This window comes from Nuphar pumila, chromosome 7, assembly GCF_984573655.1.
Source record: "Nuphar pumila chromosome 7, dmNupPumi1.hap1.1, whole genome shotgun sequence".
Taxonomy (NCBI): Eukaryota; Viridiplantae; Streptophyta; class Magnoliopsida; order Nymphaeales; family Nymphaeaceae; genus Nuphar; species Nuphar pumila.
The window spans coordinates 41,978,824-41,996,698 of record NC_143255.1 but is presented as its reverse complement, the minus strand read 5'-3'; the positions used below and the strand labels follow the sequence as shown (position 1 = coordinate 41,996,698).

The window sequence follows — 17,875 nt, the reverse complement described above, 5'->3', positions numbered from 1 at the left end:
CAGCAGTTGACAGTGACTAAAAATTACTAAAATAATATTAAAAACTATTAAGCACATTAAAAAACTATTTTATAGCATTTTTATTATTTATTTGAGAAAAATCTGAATCATTTTTTGTATTGATATTCTTGCAATGTGATAAGATTCGGCCGATTCGCAACGATACTGACAACATTGGACCAATAGTAAGATATCTTAAATATCGGATATGGACATAGAACAACCTCAAGCACTAACCCGATTCCCACCATATTAGTATTACACAGTGACGGATCCGGAACAATCACAAGACCCAATCCACTAGTCCATCTCGGTTCAGACTCAGAACAGAACCCATCCATTTGGAAGTGGATTAATCGTAGATGTAAACGGTTAGAATTCAGGCCGGATATTCGAGGAAATCCTGATCCTTTTAGCCAGATTCAGTAGCTAAGTTGGATCTGAACTGGGTATTGAGTTTTGCACCCAATCCGAGTCCAGGTCCTAATAAAAAGTTAAATTGAGTCATCTGACTAAGATCTGAATCCGAATACATGTAAAAGTCGGATTCTAAGGTAGTCGGATCCGGATTCCGCTTTAGCTGATGCCCAACCGATTCCGAATCCGACTTTGGATCTGAATAAGTCGGACTCGGTAATGCCTAGATCCGACCCGTCAACATCCCTCTATAAAACGCTTCCAGCGGCTACCCTAACACAGTTCGCGATTCTGGTTGAGCAGACAAGGCTGTGTGAGTCTCTCTCTGCGTCCAACCATGTCTATAACCGAAGAGGACGACCACCAGATGACGAAGAAGAAGAAAGACAAGAAGAAGATGAAGAAGAAGGCGATTGAGGAAACGCTAACCCTAGAGAACGCCTCTGTTGCAGAGGCCACTCCCCAGGACGACGAGAAGGAGAAGAAGAAGAGGAAGAAGGAGAAGTTCGAGATGGTGGACGCAATAGAGAAGAAGAAAGATAAGAAGAAGAAGAAGAACCCGGGAATGGTGGAGCAACAGGAAGAGGAGGATGGGGCGGTTGCGAACGAAGATGATGAAGAAGGAAAGGAAGAAGAGGAGGCGGTAGAGGACGCGGCGAAGAAACAGAAGCATTCGGAGGGCGAGGACGAAGAGGAAGTAAGCGACGGTGATGCGAAGAAGCAGAGGACGAGTGCTGGTTCGGGGATCATGAGCTCGACGTCATTCGAGGCGCTGGAGTTGTCAGAGCTGACCATGAAGGCGATTAAGGGGATGGGGTTCACTAATATGACCGAGGTGCGTGCTTCTGTTTTTTGAATTGCTATGGTTATTGGTGTTCTTATTGAGGAAGTTATCCATTTTGGTGTTTTAATTGTTGTGATTTTTTGGTTCTTCTGTATCTGATGAGACTCTGTGTAGCTCTTTTAAACGTGAGTCCGCTCTGATTATGGTCTTTGCGTTAAAGAAATGTGGGTTGTAATGTATCCTCACCAACTTCTTTTTCTCCTTTTTGGTTTTCAAGTTTTTAGTATCTTCCGCTGAAAATTAGGGCTGACAAAAGCCTAACGGGAATGGAATAAGTAAGTCGAATGACAAATTTTCCCACCCCTATTGAAGATAGTTTAATTATCTGTTGGTGATCTTGGATTCATTAATAGAGAAGTAAAAACTGATCAATCTTTCATTTTTTTCCCTTCAATTAGTATAATTGTTTCTGTGGTCTCTGAAAAGACCCTTGAACAAAAAGAGAGAGAAATTTTATTTTGGGAACGGCTTCTGCTTATAGCCATTATAGTGAAAAATCCGCTTCTGCTGTTTTTCTTCACTCTTGCCAATGATATATTCAATCAGTTGCTTATGGTATGGGAAGGCAAGCATGTGCACGCTGAGGCAGGGAATAGCATGTCTGGAGGTTAGCATTGTCTTTTGACAATGTAAAAGTAAAGCGTCTTTACTGACATAAACCTCAGTGGTTCTTTACTTTGATTCCATTGAGATGCAGATATCATGGGACTAAAATGGAGTTGACTCTGCCAATGGCAAATCAAATCAAAGATTTAATGAGGGGAAGAGCAGGGCATGACGACTAGATCAATGACCTGTGACCTCGGCCACAATGAATTTTAATATATTTATTCAAATATTTTGACATGAAATACATTTCGGTAACCAGATTTTAATAGCTATTACCATACTAGGAGCCTTGACCATAACTATGCTTCTGGCATAAATATTTCATACTTATGTAGAAGAGGAAAAAAGTGGACTTTGCGGATTTGAAGAGAGTCAGATCCAAATGAATTGGTCTTACCTTGGTTATCCACCTATGCTAATAGTTTGCATTCTAGGACTAGAGCACAAAATCTCTAAAGTGGAGCACCTCATAAGGTATTGTGTACTGTAATAATAGTATACTTGCGAGGACTCTCATTTTTAATCTTTGTTGTTTGAAGTAGTGGTTTGCAAATACACATATCGATATAAAAATGTAACATGGCATAAAAGGTAAGCTAGTATGGAGGGAGAATAGAATGATGATAAGATTATCCCTTGACCCAGTGTTATTTGTAGAATCAATCATGGCCCTGTATAAATGGGCTGTAATTGAATTGGCATTTGTATCCTAAATATGCTTCTCAATAATGTGCGCTAATAATCTCTAATAGTCTAACTAAGCTTTGTAATCAAATGAGCGGAAATAATAAAAGCCTCTAAGGGCATACAAAGAGCATAAAGAACAATCACAAGTCAAAAAGGACACTACAAAGAGCCAAACATAATGACACTCAGAGGTCACATAGGGCAAGAAGAGAATAAAAACAACGTGAAGGTAAAGCTTTAGTGAAAAAGTCTGCTAGCTGACACTCAGAGGTCACATAGGGCAAGAAGAGAATAAAAACAAGGTGAAGGTAAAGCTTTAGTGAAAAAGTCTGCTAGCTGACACTCAGAGGTCACATAGGGCATTTGAACAGTTTCTCTCAGGTATTCTTCTCTAACATAATGACAATCCATTTCTATATGCTTGGTTCATTCGTGGAATGTATGATTGCTTGTAATATAAATAGCACTTTTATTGTCGCAATACATCTTCGAAGGACCAGAGATGATGACACCTATATCTTTGAGAAGACTCTTTAGCCATATAATTTTCATAGTTGTTGTTGGCATAACTCGATATTTAGCTTCTGCTGATGACAACAAGACCTTTTGTTGCTTTTTATACCTCCAAGATATATGAGAGTCTCCTAAAAACACACAAAAACTAGTAGTTGAGACTCTATTATTGGGATTACCTCCCCAATCAACATCATTATACATAATTAAGTTTAAAGGTGAGGATGAGGATATGAAAAGCCCTTTAGTTAAAGTAGTTTTGATATATCTGATGATCCTCAAAACGACATTAATATGCACAATAGTTGGTGCATGTTGAAACTGATTGGCAGAAAGTATATCCAGTCTTGTGATAGACAAGTAAGTCAGGTATCCAATTAGTTGCTGATATGGAGTTGGATCTTCAAGGAGTGTTCCATCTTCTAGTCTTAGTTTTGAATTGATGACCTTCGACGTATCAACTTTTTTGCCATCATAGATTTCTAATTTGACAACAATATCTGTAACCAACTTCATTTGAGATAATATATATCCTCTAGGTGAATAAGTCATTTTAATACCTAAAAAATATCTTAAAAAACCAAGATCAGACACATCAAAATATTTTTAAGAATTATTTTAATTTCATCAACTCCCTTTTTGTCACTTTCTGTAAAAATCATATCATTTACATATAATAGAAGAATAATAATGTCAACACATGTATCTTTGACAAAAAGAGTAGTATTAGTTTAACAAGATCTAAAACCTAAATTTAGCATAACATTACTAAATATATCATACCATGCTTTTGGAGCTTGTTTAAACCTATACAAAGCTTTTTGCAAGCAAAAAACTTTTCCATTCTCGATCTCAAGACAAGGAGAGTTCATGTATACTTCTTTGTTTAGGTCTCCATTCAAAAATACATTTTTGACATCTAATTGGTAGATAAACCACTTCTTAATGAATGCTAAGGCAACAAGAGTTCTTACACTAGTCATACATGCTACATGTAAAAGAGTCTTCATAATCAATTCCATATTCTTGAGCATATCCCTTCACTATTAGTCTAGCATTAAATCTTTCTAAGTATCCATCCTCCTTTGTCTTAATTGTAATGAAACAAGAGTGCACTAGTACAATGCCAACGAAGGGCTAATGGACAGACAACAATCTCTTAAAAGAGATAAAAAAGTATGAAATCTACAATAGCACAAAGGCACAAAGCTCACAAGAGCATAAAAAAAAGAAATTGTATTAGCTTCACAAATGCTTTAGAAAAAGCATGCATGTACAAGAGAGGTGAGGCTCTATTTATAGAATCTCACAAGTCATTAAGGGAGGCAGTCCAACACCCTAACAATCATAATGGTATTACATTAAACACAGAAAATAAATAAACACAAAAAAGTATTTCAGTCCCTAATGGACTGTACTAAAAATACATACAATGAAATGTCCAAAATACTTGTGATATACGTATATTGTATAAATATACATATATTAGTCAGGTATATATACATAGTATTTTAACACTCCCCCTCAAACTTATGGTGAAATCACCGAAAATTTGCTAAGAAGATACAAAAATCTTGGTAGAGGAAGAGCTTTGGTGAAGAAGTCCTCCATCTGAAACTTGGACTGAACATATGGTAGAGTAATTATCCCCTTCAAGTATTTTTCTTGAACATAGTGACAATCCATCTCAGTATATTTTGTTCGCTCATGAAATGTGTGATTGCTGACTATATATATGATACTTTTGTTATCACAACATAATTTTGAAGGTTCTAAAGCATCAACACCCATATCTGAAAGTAATGATCTCATCCATATGACCTCAGTAGTTCTTGTAGCTATCGCTCTATACTCAGCTTTCGTGGAAGATAAAGACACATTTCGTTATTTTTTGCATCGCCTAGAGATAAGAGAATCACCTATAAACACACAAAAACTTATAAATGAGTGACGGTTATTGGAATCTCCTCCCCAGTCAAAATCAGTATAAGCAATAAGAATATCTCTTTAGATATAGTTTTCTTGATGTATCGAACAATTCTTAATACGCCACTCATGTGAACTAATGTTAGTGTTAAAATACATGTATTCCTATATATATATATATTTATGATATAAAAAATATATATATATATATATATATACATATTTATGATATAAATATAAATAAATATATATATATGTATGTATGTATGTATAATCCCCGATAAGGGTATTTTCATCTTTTTTATAAGTTTTTTTAAAAACAACTATTTATTTTAGATAGTTTTATTTTCATTTTATTTTTTGTATTTTCTTTTATTTTTTGTTTTATTTTATTTTTATTCCACGCAAAAGTGGCCACACATAGAGCAATTGGGACTCCCAACGGTCACAAATGTGACTGTTGGGGGCTCCCAACAACTCTATGGGGAGCCTTCAATGATGCTCCCCTTTTTCCCTTTTTCTCTTTGTATAAATAGGGGCTTCCCCCTCTTGGTTTTTCAAGCTTTAGAGCTCCTCTCTAATAAAGCTCATATTCATTTTTATGTGTTGCCTTTAAGGCTTGTTGTATTGTCCCATAGTGGACTTCTCTCTTGTTCTCTCTCTTGTCCATTGTAGGACATTGTGAATGCTTTAATCATTCTTTATATTTTTACATACTTCATTACAGTTAGCGCATGTTGAAACTGACTTGCAGTGTGCACGACATGCACAATGTCAGACCTGGTAATAGACAGATACATTAATGATTCGATAAATTGCCTATAAGGAGTTGGATAATCTAAAATTACTCCATCTTTAGCTCTCATTTTTGCATTTATCATTTCAAGAGTATCGACAAATTTTGTGTCAATGTTTTCGAGCGCGCAACAATATCAGTTACAAACTTGATTTGAGACAAAATGTACTCTCTTGGCGAGTCTACTATTTTCTAAAAAGTATTTCAAAAAACCAAGGTTAGTCATATCAAAATATTTTTTTAAGTATAATTTTAGTTTCTTCAATTTTCTTCAGATCATTCTCAGTGATAATCATGTCATCAACATACAAAAAGAGAATGATAAGTAAAGTACATGTAGATCTTACAAAAAGAGCAGTGTCAATGTAATAAGATTTAAATCCAAGATTTAACTAAGTTTCACTAAAACGATCTTACCATGCTTTAGGCTCGTTTAAGCCCATATAAGCCTTTTTTAAAACGAAGAACCATACCCTTTTCAATAGTCAGACTAACTGATATATAGGTCATTTTTGATGGATGCTACTGCAACTAGGGTCCTAACTGTGGTCATGCGCGCTACTTGGGCAAATATTTTCTCATAATCTATTTGATATTCTTGAAAATATCTTTTTGTAACTAATCTTGCTTTATATCTTTCTAGGGACTCGTCACTCTTTGTTTTAATTTTAAAGACCCATTTGCATCCTATTGTCTTCTTTCCCTTGGGGAGAGGTTGAACTCTTCATGGGCCTGGTGTAATGCATTTAGTTTTATTTTCATGGACCTCTACCTATTCTTTTAAGTCTTTGCTTCTTTGTAGTTAGATAGTTCATGATATGAATGAATTTCTAGAAGGCAAGCTCTATAGATTGGAGAAAAGGATTCATAAGAGACAAACCTATTTAGAGGCCTATGTATACATTCAGATTTCCTAACACTAGTTTCTTCAACATTTGTTGATTGATTATACCTTTCAAAAGCACATGGATGCTCCCCATTAACACGTCTAGAGTATCGTAAGAGGTTATGAATTGATTTTCTTTCTTCACTTGAGTCATTAATAGACTAAAAAATATCTATATCATTATTATCAATAATTTTATTATTTGATTTAAGTAACAAATCAAATAATAAGGCATAATCAGATTCTTTCTTAGGTTTTTTAAAAGCAAATCCATTTTCATGGTCAAGAAAAGTAACATTTTTATAAACATAAAGTTTATCACTTGTTTGATCATAACATCGATAGCCTTTTTTATTTTTGGCATATCCAAGAAAAACACATTTTATAGCTTTATGAGACAGTTTGTTATATTTTTTAAGAAGCATAAAACATTTACATCCAAATACCCTTAACCTTTTCAAACCGGGAGTAATTTTAAAAAGTTTTTCAATAGGAGATTTGTTTTCCAATGTTTGAGAAGATATTCTATTTATTAGATATACCGCGGTGAGAGTGGCTTCGGCCCAAAAAATTTTCATTTTTTTTTGAAATCATTAGGGTCCTAGTAGTTTCAATAATGTGACGATGTTTTTTTTCGAAAATACCATTTTGTTGGGTATCCTAGCACAAGACCTTTGGTGTAAAATATCATGAATTTTTAGATATAATTGAAATTCATTTGAAAAAAACTCTTCCACTAAGTCGGAGCGGAAGACTTTAATATTTGTTTTAAATTGATTTTTAAATAAATTATGAAAATTTTTAAAACACGAAAAGACCAGATTTGAGTTTAAGAAAGTATATTTAAGTATGTCTACTAAAATCATTTATGAACGTAACATAATATGAATAACCACCTTTTGACATAATGGAGCGTGACACATACATCCGAACGCACTAATTCAAAGATTTCATTAGTTAAGTAAGTTCTAGATCCAAAAGGTATCATTCACATTTTTTCAAGTATACAATGTTCACATACAAAATTTTTATCCTTACAAAAGTTTTTCAAAAATGAAAAATGAGATAATTTGGATATACTTGGGTGTCCTAATCTTTTATGCTAATGACCTAAATTAATGTCTTTGATGTAACGCCCCAAAAATTCAATTTGTAAATTTTGAAAACATTTAGAGAAAACCTTTCAGATTTCAGGGTTTGGTTTTAAAGAAGTCGGCGAAAGCAAATTTTTTTTAGAAAGAAAAATAAGTTTACGTTAGCTTACAAACTAACCTTATCTACAAAGAATAACCAGGACGTCGGCAGAAAGAGGGTGATCTCGAGCCATGTTGCATCGCGCCATCGGCCGTATATAAAGTCCTACTTGCTACCTACCCATGAAATGGGTCATTTTCATAACAAACTGGTAGGTGCACAAATAGACAATGTAGAATAAAATAAAGTAGGACATTCACGAGATAAACAATTTATTTCATTAAAAGCAGTAATTAAAATGTATAATCTATTCTAAAAGGTGCAACAAATGCAGAGATCTATTGTGCTGAACAATGTTATTAAAAGCACGCCTCAAGGCGCAAAAAGCACGCCTCGCCTCAAGGGGAGGGCCTTTGTGCCTTGAGGCGCAGGTATAAAGCGCAAATGCCCCAAGGCGTACGCCTCATACGCCGTGAGGCACATGCCTCGGGGCGAGGCACGCCTCAAGGTGAAGCGTATACGCCTTAGATTTTTGGTCAAATGAGGGTCAAAGCCCTCATTTGACAAAAAATTAGGTTTTAAATAACAGGGTCCCCCGACCCTAATGTTATATTTTCTGAGAAACACGCAGTTGGGAGCCTGTTGTTTTCTGAAAAACAGAGAGCCGAGGAGACGAGTTAGGAGGAGATGAGTTTGGGGGCCAAAAATTTGTTTGGGTGTATTAGGGTTTGTTGTCGTAGAGAAAGGAGGAGACAAGTTCGTTCATTTGAAACACATAGTTTGTACATTTTGGGTAAGTTTCACTTTTTCCCCATTCTTGTTCTCAGATTGTATTTTCTGTTTTTTCTTCGACTTATCTTTCCATCTTTTGGACAAAGCATTGGTTCACAAAATAGGTTTTTCATCTTTGATTTGCAAAGGATGAATGGACTCAACCCTCTGTCCAAAATCTCCTATATAGATTGTGATCTGCAGGTCATCTTTTTAGGTTTCTTTAAGGTGTGGGATAAATGCCTTACTTCTTTTGAGTGTTGATTATGAGACTTTATTACTGCAACTTTGAGAATCCTCTTTAGGTTTTTAACATTAATTATTTTTTGTTTGATTTATTCTAGTTTATAAGCTTAAATTACTTAAATTAAGATTTTCTTTTGATTTACTACGGCGGACCTTTGGTCCAGACCGTTTTGTCAAGGGTGCTTCTCATAAAAAAAACTTAGTGGGTCCACTGGCTGGTCATCATCCTAAATCAATTCTTAATGGTTTTTATCTCTTTTAGTAGTCAGTTGAGCACGTTATTGTGGTGACAAAAAAAAAGATTTAAAAGTTGTCGGTCATTAAATTGATTTGGCAAGCCATGCACAACTTGCTACATTCGGTTGAGGAAGAAAAAAAAATCAAAAGATATGTTGAATCCATTGAATTGATAAGTTGTTAATGCTAACATTCACTTTCTAATTATGTCCATATGATGTTGTTAATGCTAATATGCATTTCGTTGTTAATTTTTTATTGAATAAATACACATATTTTATTTCTTAGATACTTACGTAGATAAAGTTATTGCATTAATGTTACTTTTACATGTTAATCTCATATTCATATTTTTTTAGTATTTATTTGAGATTTTTTATTTCTTGTTGGTTGTTGTTTCATCAATAAAGCAATTCTTATTTATTTATAATTTTAGATATTTTTTATAATCTTTTTTAAGATTAAAAAAAATTGAGGCTTACGCTTTACGCCTCGAGGCTTACGCCTCGCCTCAGATTTTGGTGGAGCGCCTCGCTACGCCTCAACGCTTTTCACAACACTGGTGCTGAAAGAGATATTCTTCACAAGATATAAACAACATTGTAAGTAGTATGAATATACTTGGCATGCTCAATCACTACGAAACAGAAAATCTCAAACAAGTCTTGGGATCGCCGTGAATCCAATCATTCCTTCTGAGTAACCGACTCAGGGTATAATTAGTTGCATCTAGCAACACAGAGATGAAACATAAGCTTTATAAACAGGATTTTGTGCTCGAGGAGTCGGGCCTTGCACAAAGAAGATTCTCTTCTCGAGCTTGTAGTGCCTGTACGCAATTTCGCACCTTTCTGAAAGGCGTGAAATGTGGTACACACACTTGCATGCCCCACGAGGCTTGCCTGAGGGCGGCAACTAGAACAGAAATGTAGTAGCAAATATAATCACATGCGGTGCAACGACAACAAGAAGCAAGTGAAGGAAATTAACAACAGAAACCAACTACAGAACTAAATAAGCATGCAACATTTGTCGGCTACAGGAAACATATAATTTCAAGGATATAAAAACAAGCGAGTATCATCTGTCATTATCTCAATTTTCTAAATCTTTACTTTATTCATCCAAAGTCCTCATGCGACTTTCCCCTACCTCGGGAGGTTGCATCGCTGTGTGCGCCTGCGAGTGTAGGTGATGTAAAGCTCAAGTCACGGGGCACAAACGGGATCCATTGCGTAAATTTGCAAAAGTGTTAAAACTTAGAAGGTTGTAGCTATACTAAAGAATAGAAAGGGACAGAGGTACAACCCCTGTCCGCCTATCAATAATTAGCGTAGGGACAGGGGCGCAACCCCTGCCCGCCATTTTACTGGTAACCCTAAGAAGGGGGCAGTGGCAGGGCACAGAAAACAGCAGGGGGCGGAAAGCGGCAGGGGGGCCACCGACCTTCTGCCGGCCTCCCGACGAACGTAGAAGAAAGGGGGAGAAAGGGAAGACACGACAGGGGGCCACCAACCCTCCGACAAGAAGAAGAAGAAGAAGAAGAAGAAGAAGAAGAAGAAGAAGAGGAGGAGGAGGAGGAGGAGGAGGAGGAGGAGAGCGTACCTGGAAGGGGGCCGACGTCATGCGAGGTCGCCGATGTCATGCGAGGTCGCCAACCTCATGCTAGGTCGCCGACGGCGTCGGGCGATTGTCGAGATATGCCGAATGGGAGGAAGCGAAGGAGAGGCGGGCGTCTGGCTCACTGGGGGTTGCAGAGGAGAGGTCACCAGAAGTGGGAGCAGGGAGGGCGTAGGTTGAGAGCCCTCCCTCCCCTCTGCACGATTTTAAAGGGCACGAAGGGGGGAGATTTAGGAAACCCTAAAAGGGTTTCCCTTTTTCAATCGAAGGGGAAAGGGGAAAGCGACGCAGGGGAGGAAGGGTTTAAAATAAAACCCTCGTTCCCCTGCGATCTTTAACCCTAATGGGTTATCGGGTCTGAATCCGACCCGGGTCCGAAAAGTTTTTTAGTGGGTTTTACATTTGACATGATTATAAAAAGATTTTTTGGGTAAACATAACGAATCTATATATTAAAGATCCCCTCTTCTATGACTTTGGCCAATTAGCTTCCCTGGCTGAAGATCCTGCACCCAACAAGCCTTAGATAAGAAGAATACTTTATACCCATAATCAGAAATTTGAGATACTAAAAAAAGGTTTAAATATAATTTTAGAATAACCCTTACATTTGGAACAAAATAAATTTTTTTGATATATTGTTGAAGTTTTCTATACTTTTAACTTTTAAAGAAGTACCATTGGCGGTTGATACACATGAAAAATATGAATTAGTGCAATCGGATAATAAAAACTCATTATGAGTCATGTAAAAAGAGACTCTCGAATCCAAAATCCAAGAAAATTTACCTAGAGGAAAGGAGGAGGAAATGACAGTGCTGGATGTAGGAGTGACTTTAAGAATTTGTGAGACGACCTCTGCTATTCGGGCAATTGTTAAATCATTGAAGTTGTCCTATTTCTTTGATTATGGAGGTTCTTCACTTATGGCGGCCACTTTCTTGAACTTCGGACAATCTGATCTTATATGATCCGGTTCCTTACAATGATGACAAATAATTTTATTTTTGTATCTTCTTTCGTATCTGCTTCCATTATTTTCTTCTCCATTGATTTTTTTTTCAAAGTGAGGTGGTTTATAAGTTTTTACAAAAAAGCTCATCATTAGACTTGTGCATTCCAAGTTTTGTTTCTTCTTGGTTAATTTGAGCAAGAGCTTCACTATGAATCAAGAATGACCTAACTTATTCCAATTTGGGTCGAAGACCATAAAGAAATGAGAAAAGGTTTTCTCTTTCAACTTGCACTCTCTTCAATTCAATAGCCAAACCTTCCTATTTAGGTTCTAACATAGCTAATTCATCTTAAATATAAGATAAAATACCATAAAAGTCTCTTACGCTTTTATCTCCTTGTTTGGTATTACATACTTTGTCTTGAAGGTAATATAGCCTAACCATATCCTTTTGAATGAAGATGCCTTTTAGAAAAATCTAAGCATCACTTGCTCTTTTAAATTTGATGATGTTGGTAGCGATTTTGAACTCCATGGTATTTATGAACCATGAGAGAATTTGAGCATTGCTAGCTTCCCTATCCTCCAACTTGTTTTGATATTCTTGCAAGGCTTTCTCTTTTTCTTCTTAGGATAACTTGATCTTCTTCTTTTCTTGTCAATTTGAGTTGGGGTTCATTAGTGGTTCCACTAACAAAACCCTAAAGCTGTTTACTTTTGATGTGATTCTCTATAGCGGTCACCCACATCAAATAATTATTTTCGTTGAGCTTGTAGGAGATGACGGAGGCAAAATCTCTTTCTCCCATAATAAAGAATTCTTGTGTAGAAGGAATCAATGAAAACTAACGATTGAAGAACACTATCACAAGGAAAGTATATCCAAGATAGATTTCACAACTCAAGAGCCAAGCTCTTATACCATGTAATGAAACAAGAGTGCACTATTACAATGCCAACTAAGGGCTAGGTGCACAAATATAATATGGTCTCTAATGGACAAACAACAATCCCATAAAAGAGATACAAAAAGTATGAAATCTACAATAACACAAAGGCACAAAGCCCACAAGAGCATAAAAAAAAGAGAAATTGTATTAGCTTCACAAATGCTTTAGAAAAAGCATGCATGTACAAGAGAGGCCTCACAAGTCATTAAGGGAGGCAGTCCACCCCAACAATCATAATGGTATTACATTAAAAACATATAATAAATAAGCACAAAAAAAGTATTTCAGTCCCTAATGAATTGTACTAAAAATACATACAATGAAATGTCCGAAACATCCTTGATATACATATACTGTATAAATATGCCTATACTGTATAAATATACATATATTGTATAAATATACATATATTGTATAAATATACATATATCAGTCAGGTATATATACACAAAATTTTAAAATTAACTTTATAGACCCATCTATATCTTATATTCTTCTTACCTCTGAGTAATAGTTGAATTTCCATGTCTTAGCCTTTTTTAGAGCTCCTAACTCTAGTCTCATAGCATTTACCCATTTGGGATAATCTTTAGCATCTTTATAAGTTGAAGATTCATAAAATGAGTGAATAGATATAAGACATGCTCTATATCTAGGTGAGAAGGATTCATAAGACACAAACCTATTAGAAGTTCTTGAGGTCCTATTGGATTTTCTAATACTAGATTCTTCGTATGGTTGGTCATGCAAATGCCTATCAAGTGCACATGGAGGGTCCTCACCAGTTCTAGAATAAGTTTGAATCTCAAGATTCAAAACTTCTCCATTAAAGGAGTCACTAGAATCATAAATATGTGTGATTCGATCATGATCATTTTCTAATTCATCACTATCGTTACCTTTCTTAGGTAACAAATCAAATAAAAAAGAATACTTAGAATCATCCTTAGGCTTATCCATTTTAAATCCATTTTCTTTATCAAGAAAGTTCACATTCTTTGAAATATACAATTTATCATTTTTCAAATCATGACATCTGTAACCATTTTGGGTTTCTCCATACCCAAGAAAAACACAGTCAAAGGCTTTAGGTGATAATTTATCTCTCTTTACAAAACATTTACACAAAAAAACTCTTAATTTACTTAAATCTGGAATAGTTTGATAAATTTTTTCAATTGAAGATATATTTTGCAAAGATGATGAGGGCATTCGGTTGATAAGATAAACCACATTAAGTACTTTGGCCTAAAATATTTTTAAAACATTTTTTGAAATAAGATTTGTGTTGTTTCAATCAAGGTTGTAAGTATTGTATCATTACGTATTATAATTTTTTATTTTTTTTTAAATTCCAAGAAAATCTAGAAAATTTAGAAAAAATTGGCAAACATTCTAAAAAAATCATCACATAAAACAATGACAAATTGCATAAAATACAACCATAAAATCACATATGAAGGCAAGTGCATAATTTAAATTAATAACAAACCATGCAACTGATAATTGACAATGTAAATAAACGACAACTACATAATTTAAATTTAAAAAACAATTAAAGCCTTAACTAACAAAATTAAATTCATATTCAAGTTGTACTAAAATGTCATAAGTCATAATTGAACTACTAAGAGTTTATGATAACTAAAAATATTACATTTAACCAACGTCTTACATGCCAATCTTTATCTCTAAAGTTCTAAACTATAAAGTAACTAAAGCTTAACTATCCTCTAGAGCCTATTTGCCAAACATGAAGGCATTATTTTCTCAGTGTTGCATCTAACTGCTGCACTAAAGAACAATCACATGTCCCGAAAAAGGACATTACAAAGAGCCAAACAATGGCAATAACAAAAGCACAAACAAGTGCTTACAATGGCCACTAAGGGCAAACACATCAAAGTAAAAAGTGGGATCTTTATTAGTCATAAAAATGCTTAAGAAAAACATTAGTTACAAGCGGGGACTGTAACCCCTTTTTATAGACCACAAGAGGGCCTATATAGTCGTTTTGGGATGCTCCCAACGACTATGTTGATTAAAAACCAATATGCCCTTATACAAAAAGTAAAAGGCAAAAATAAAATAAAAGGGAAAAAATTTGAAAGTCTGCCCCTAATGAGCAATACTAATTACATATATGTAAAATGACTAAAATGCCCCTATAAAGGCAAAGACATATTACAATAGAAAACTGTATATATATATATATTATATACATATATATATATATATATTAACAAGCTTATTGTATGGAATAAATGAAGCAGATTGCGACATTCAGTGAGTTCCATCACGTTCAAACATAGATCTGAGAGCATTGAAGAATATGATTACCTGTTGCAAGAGGAGCTAGAGAGGAGTCTGTAAGAAAAGGAAGACATTTTTTGAGTAAGTTAACATGAACAGGAACAAGTAACGAGTGTAGCAATGTTATTATCTACTTAACAAATGGCTAGACTTGTCTCTAGTAAATGCCACAGTAAAATCAGAGAACTTTTTGGGCTTGAGGACCTGTCTTGAAAAGCTAACACATTGAAGACACACAATCAAACAATGCTTATTGGACTTGGGGATATGTTTATACATGTAATGCACACATTTTCTTTCGTGTGTGTCCCTGAATCAAGTCACATCATTTATCGAATATGGAGAACCATCTCATTGTATAGATCCATGTTTGTGTAACTCACTGCTCAAAGCTTAGAGATCTGGTTCCATGTCCCTATGGGTTCAAGTTCTCCCATCTTTTTTGTTTGAAATCGGTGTATTTGCTTAATTCTTCTTAGTCCTGGATGTTTTAATATTTTGATTTTTCTTTTTTGGAATAAGAAGGGTGTCAAAGTGTTTTATCTTCCACTGGCTTAGAGTTGTTTCATTTGCTTAGCTTAACATTAGCCATCTTATGGTCTGTATGCTTACTCAGGCATCATTCAATTTATTTCCTGCCTTAATTTATGTGGTTCAAAACAAGTGTTACATGTATAGTGGATAATATTTATCCTAGTGGGTGTTCATTAGCACTGAACATACTATGACAATCTTCAAGTGATGGCACATCATGCCGGTCCAAACTTTTTCTTCTTCCTTTAAAAAATACTTTTTCCTTCTAAGGCCGTTCTATCTAGCATGTCTTGATATGGGAGGACATTATCATCCATTGTGATGGCAGGCAACTTATATTTGCAGAATGATTGCAGTTAGATCTATCACATACACTGCAAAAGTGATTTGGTGGTGTGTTCTACTGGAAAGTAACTCTAGCATAGCTCAGGTCACCTGACCTTCCTCTTATTTTTCTTTCAGTAAGGTCCAAAGGGATATTGGGGAATTGGTTGGTGTAACTAATAGCTTTGCAATATCAGTGAGAAGCGCTAGAGTTAGGTTCATCTTCTGATTGTGAATGCAAGTTATTCTTTAGCTATTAATAGAACTTTTCTTTTTGTGATCTCAAAGAAAAGAAAAAAGATCACGAGTAGCACTGTAGCATTTCTCATACTGTTAGTTGAATGATGATCATTTGGATTCCATATGCAGTTGGGATGTTATTCTTAACTTTTTATTTTATATTCACTCTGTTGTTGTTTGTGGTCTTAATGCGTTCTTGCAGATCCAATCTAGAGCGATTCCAGAGCTGCTGAAAGGTTCCGATGTTGTTGGAGCTGCAAGAACTGGATCTGGAAAGACCCTTGCGTTTTTGGTCCCAGCAGTGGAACTGTTGTATCATATCCACTTTACTCCTCGTAATGGAACTGGGGTTATCATAATTTGCCCTACAAGAGAACTTGCAATACAGGTATCTTTACATATACTGTGTCTGAGCTCTGATGTAGCATGGGAGCGTTTTGGATTTCAAATATTTCAAGTTTGTAATTCATCTTGTTCATGCTTGCACACCCTTATAGTATGCTCTGCTGATACTTTGTAGATGACTAGGTTGGCCTAGTGTCATAAAATGTCTAGAGTTGATTTTATAGTTCTTGATGCCATAAGATGTCTGGAGTTGTTTTGGTAGTTCTGTAAATCAACGGATCTTCAACACAATACAGATATAAATCTGTATCTCACTCAAGACAAAGGAAATAATTGCACTAAGGCACTGTGTATTATTAACAAAAAATAGAAAAGCTTCAAAGAAGCAATGATATACAAGAAGGCCAAGAGGCCTTTAAATAAGAACAACATGAGATAGCTGTTGGAGTCCCCAACGGTTAGAAAACTAGCCGTTGGGGAGTCCAACAACTCCTATAGCTGACACAGTCAGCAAAGGAAATACAAAAAAAATAAAAAAGAAAAAATACAAAAAAAGATATACAAAAATACAGGACAGCAATATATATATATATACATATATATATTTTTTTAACACCCCCCTCAAACTCACGGGCGAAAGACCGAAAGTTTGCTGAGAAGGAAATTAAAGCGAGGAGCCACAAAGGGTTTGGTGAATGGCAGATCAATGGACTTCTTCAAAAATTCTTCCCGAACATAATGACAATCCATCTCTATATGCTTGGTTCTTTCATGAAACGTGTGATTGCTGGCAATTTAAATAACACTCTTGTTGTCGCAACATAATTTTGATGGAGAATTCAGGCCTACACCCATATCTTTTAGGAGACTTTTTATCCAAATAAGTTCAGAAGTTGTAGTAGCCATCACTCGATATTCTGCTTTGGTTGACGATAAAGATATTTTTTGTTGTTTCTTGCACCTCCATGATATCAATGAGCTTCCCAAAAAGATACAGAAGCCAGTAGTAGAATGACGATTATTAGGATTTCCTTCCCAGTCTGCATCAGTATATGTAGTGAGTTCCAGCGATGATGAAGAAGACAAAAAAAGCCCCTTTGTTAGAGTATTATTGATATATCTGACAATGCGAAGGACAACTCCCATATGAACTGTAGTTGGAGCATGTTGAAACTGACTGACCGTATGCACAACATGAGAGATATCTGGACGAGCGATAGTAAGATATGAAAGTGCTCTGATGAGTTGTCTGTAAGGAGTGGGATTGGATAATGGTTCCCCATCATTAATCTTCATTTTTACACCCAAAGCTTTAGGGGTATCTACAACTTTATCATCAGTGATTCCTGAACGATCAATAATACTAGACGCAAATTTAATTTGAGATAGAAGGTAGCCTTTAGGTGAGTAGGCTACCTTAATACCAAGAAAATAAGTCAGGAAACCTAAATTTGACATATCAAATTTT

At 35.3% G+C, this 17,875-nt stretch overlaps 1 protein-coding gene across 2 annotated transcripts in view; it reads left to right on the top strand.

The window, feature by feature from the left end:
* Nucleotides 1–708: 708 nt before the first annotated feature.
* LOC149832054 (ATP-dependent RNA helicase HAS1-like) overlaps nucleotides 709–17,875 on the top strand; it is a 36,156-nt gene continuing 18,989 nt past the window's right edge. For both annotated transcript variants that reach the window (XM_090012341.1, XM_090012342.1), the window contains exons 1-2: nucleotides 709–1,252; nucleotides 16,265–16,450. In XM_090012341.1, coding sequence (XP_089868467.1) covers nucleotides 755–1,252; nucleotides 16,265–16,450 — 684 coding nt within the window. In that variant the 5' untranslated portion in view covers nucleotides 709–754. The remainder of the gene's footprint in view (nucleotides 1,253–16,264; nucleotides 16,451–17,875) is intronic.